The sequence below is a fragment of the Amblyomma mixtum genome, chromosome 10, assembly GCF_055824585.1.
Source record: "Amblyomma mixtum isolate Tamu chromosome 10, ASM5582458v1, whole genome shotgun sequence".
Taxonomy (NCBI): domain Eukaryota; kingdom Metazoa; phylum Arthropoda; class Arachnida; order Ixodida; family Ixodidae; genus Amblyomma; species Amblyomma mixtum.
In genome coordinates, this window is record NC_143021.1 from 84,665,933 (window position 1) to 84,669,353 (window position 3,421).

Consider the following 3,421-nt stretch of genomic DNA (forward strand, 5'->3'; position numbering starts at 1 on the left):
AGCTCTGCCCAGTGCCCCTAACGATGGACAAAGTTTAGGTCCCTTAGCCTGCTTCAGGCAACAGAGACTTGCAATGAACTTTCTATTTACATATTTAAAAGCCATTGGACATCTCGATAAGCTTTAAATTCACTTGCACGTTATCTTCATGCATTCTTCATGCAGTGACCTTCGTCAGCCCATTTGTCGGACTATGCACTCCATCATTCTATAGGTTACATGCATACTCGCCATTGCATCCTTAGTACCCATTTCATGGCCGCATTTCATCTTCGTTTTTTTTTTGCCTCTTCCATGCTGCTCTCCTTCCGTCTGTATCTCCCAAATTCCCCTCCCTGCGCAAAAGTAGCATGCCAGCGTAATTTGAACACCGGCTAAATTGCAAAAAAAAGGAAGCGTGTGCATCAGCGACACATCCATATCTTTGTACAAGGCTTGTAAAGGTTATGAGCTAGGCTATCATGGTTCAGAGAATCGAAAGCTTTCCTGATATATGTGAAGAGGCGAATAGTTATTAGTTTTCTTTCAAAATTTTGCACTACATATTCCTTCGGTTCTAATAATTCTCTGAACTGTGCATTAGTAATCAGGTGGAACATTGTAAAGAATTTGTTACAACGGTCATATATTATATTTTCAAATTTTTTACCAGACGTAGGTACTAATGATATTCGGAGGGATTTTTTTGGTAAGCTTTCATCCCCACGTTTCTATACCAATGATCCCTGAAACTTTTTCATCGGATTTTCCCCGCAGGGAGGCGTCTGCAGCATGCCGACGTTGGTGAGTGGCGACACCACAGGGTTAACCCGAGCATCCGCAGGGACATCCCCGCAGGGGGATGATGGTGCACAATGCGTCACCACGGACCCGAACATCCGCGCTTAGCCGTGCGTGGCATCGCCGTGTCCGGGGAAAAGGGGATCCTGGTGGTTGAGCCAATGCCGAGCGTTTGGACCCTTAAGGCCCTTCGGCGGAGGCAACAGACCACTGGCCCCAGGGCACCTCCGGCCTGACCCGACCGGGGGAAATCGGCAGTCGCCTTTTCCTATCCTCCCCTCTATCTTTCACTTTCCTATCTCTTTCTTACAACTCTTCTGTCTCCTCCTCTTTTCTTCATTTTTGCCTCTTTTTCCTGGCGGCGAGGGTTAACCATGTGTGACCAACTGCCCTGAGTTGAGTCGTATTAGGTTATAGTTAAGGTGTACAGCTGGCGTGGGCAGGACTTTCAAGTTCCTGTCGCGTCCCCTTGTTGGACTCCATGGTGGGTGGCTGGCACCATGACCGAAAAACATCAATTTTTTATGGCTCCCCCCCTTTCCAAACCTGATCGCTCTCTCAAAAGAGGACGGAACGAAGCAGCAGACTTTTTTTCGAAAAAGAAACCGACATTCACTAAGTTTCATGTTATACACAGTAACTGTGAAGAAAAGCAAGCCCGAATCATATACCCATTTCTTGTTACCAAATGCCTAACAGATACCTTAGGGCCTGGCTACAAGGTATCCAAAATGTCCAGCGGCGACCTACTCCTCGAACTACGCGAGAGCATCCAGTGCTCGAAACTTGCAAACATCGTTTCTATAGGGGACATCTCTGTCTCCGTAACTCCCCACCGATCCCTCGACACAGTCAAAGGCGTGATCTCAGAGGCTGACTTTATCCACCTTACAGAAACCGAAATGCTTCAAGGACTCTCCGACCAAAATGTAATTGACGTCCACAGGATCAAAATCCGCAAGGATAACAATGAAATAGAGACTAAACACATTGTCCTTACATTTAACACCATCAGCTTACCCGAAACAATCGAAGTAGGATACCTGAAAGTCAACGTAAGGCACTGCATACCCAATCCCCGTTGCTGTTTCAATTGCCAGAAGTTTGGCCATGGCTCACAGAGCTGCCGCGGCCGCAAAACCTGCGCGAAATGCGCATCAAAGGAACACCAGTCTGAGAAATGTGACGCAGCACTAGGCTGCTCAAACTGCGAAGGAGACCATGCTGCGTACTCCAGGGCGTGTCCGTCCTGGAAAAAAGAGAAAGAAATCATTACCATAAAGACCAAAGAAAACATATCATTTAAAGAAGCCAGAAGGCGTTTTGCACTTACAAATACATTCTCCTTCTCAGCAAAACCAAACTTCGCTGATGTGGTGCGCAGGGGCGTAGCACCACACAGCACTCCGGCACCTGCCGAGGCCAGTTCCACTGTGCCTGTAGCAGGGCCACCCACGCCCCAGGCAGGGACAGCGAAAGCTGCCCTGCCAACGCCAAGCCAGGGAGTGCCGGCCCATGGGTCGACATCCCGCAGGACTTCTCCCCGTCGGGGGAGACCTGACACTCACACAGCCACGGATTCCCCGCGGTCATCCAGCACCTCTCGCGAGGTGATGGACGTATCCCACAGTCCGCCTGCTTTAGAGCGGCGGAACAGCTCTCTTGAGCGGAAAAAAGGCAGGGCCACCATAACGGCCCCAGAAAAAAAGTAAACTCCCAGTCGTTCCTATCCCAAACATAAATATGGCTTTTCTAGTTCAGTGGAACTGTAGAGGAATGTTGAGGAACTACAATGACATAAAAGATATCCTAGGGTCAATCTCGCCCGTAGTTTTATGTCTTCAGGAGACCAATCTTGGTCCACAACATACAAATATCCTGAAACATTATAAAACTTTTAGACGCGATCGTGAGCAGGCAAATAGACTATCTGGAGGCGTTGCGATTGTCGTGCAAAGCGGCGTCCCTGCTCGAGAAATCACACTCAAAACAAAACTTGAAGCCGTTGCGGTCAGTGTCGTCAGCCATAAAACAATTTCTATCTGTTCTGTATATATTCCTCCACATTTTACATTAACAGTCCACGATTTACAAGAACTTATCAATGAACTTCCAAAACCGTATCTAGTAGTTGGGGACTTCAACGCTCACTCCCCTTTTTGGGGAAGCGAGCGCTGTGACTCTAGGAGTCAAATAATCGATGATTTTATCATCACAAACAATGTATGTCTTTTAAATACAGGAAAAGCCACCTACTGCTCCCCTACCTCGGGGAAAATGCCCTTTTTAGACTTGTCATTTAGCTCACCTTCTGTTTTTAATGATTTTAAATGGGATATCATTGACAACCCATATGGCAGTGGCCACCTCCCTATACAAATCACTTTAACATCCCCACCGGAAATAATCCCCACAAGGCCACGGCGCTGGAAGCTTCGCATCGCCGACTCGTCACTTTTTAGAGCAAAGGCAAATTTAGAAAATATATTTTAGATAATCTCTCCATCGACCAGACAAATGAAAAGTTCACTAATTGTATCATAACTGCCGCACTCACAGCTATTCCACAGTCGTCAGGAGTGGTGCAACAAAATAATGAAATATGGTGGACAAAAGAGTGCAAGGAAGCAAAAAACTACAA

General features: G+C 47.0%; 1 protein-coding gene across 1 annotated transcript; it reads left to right on the top strand.

Annotated features, from left to right (window-relative positions):
* Positions 1 to 1,217: 1,217 nt before the first annotated feature.
* LOC149326334 (uncharacterized) lies at positions 1,218 to 2,492 on the top strand. Its single transcript, XM_089564540.1, has one exon. It carries the CDS (start codon positions 1,281 to 1,283, stop codon positions 2,490 to 2,492), a length of 1,212 nt encoding a protein of 403 aa, XP_089420666.1. The 5' UTR covers positions 1,218 to 1,280.
* Positions 2,493 to 3,421: the final 929 nt, after the last annotated feature.

Coding starts and splice junctions, on each gene's coding strand:
- LOC149326334 (XM_089564540.1), top strand. CDS start 1,281: ATGACCGAAAAACATCAATTTTTTATGGCTCCCCCCCTTTCCAAACCT.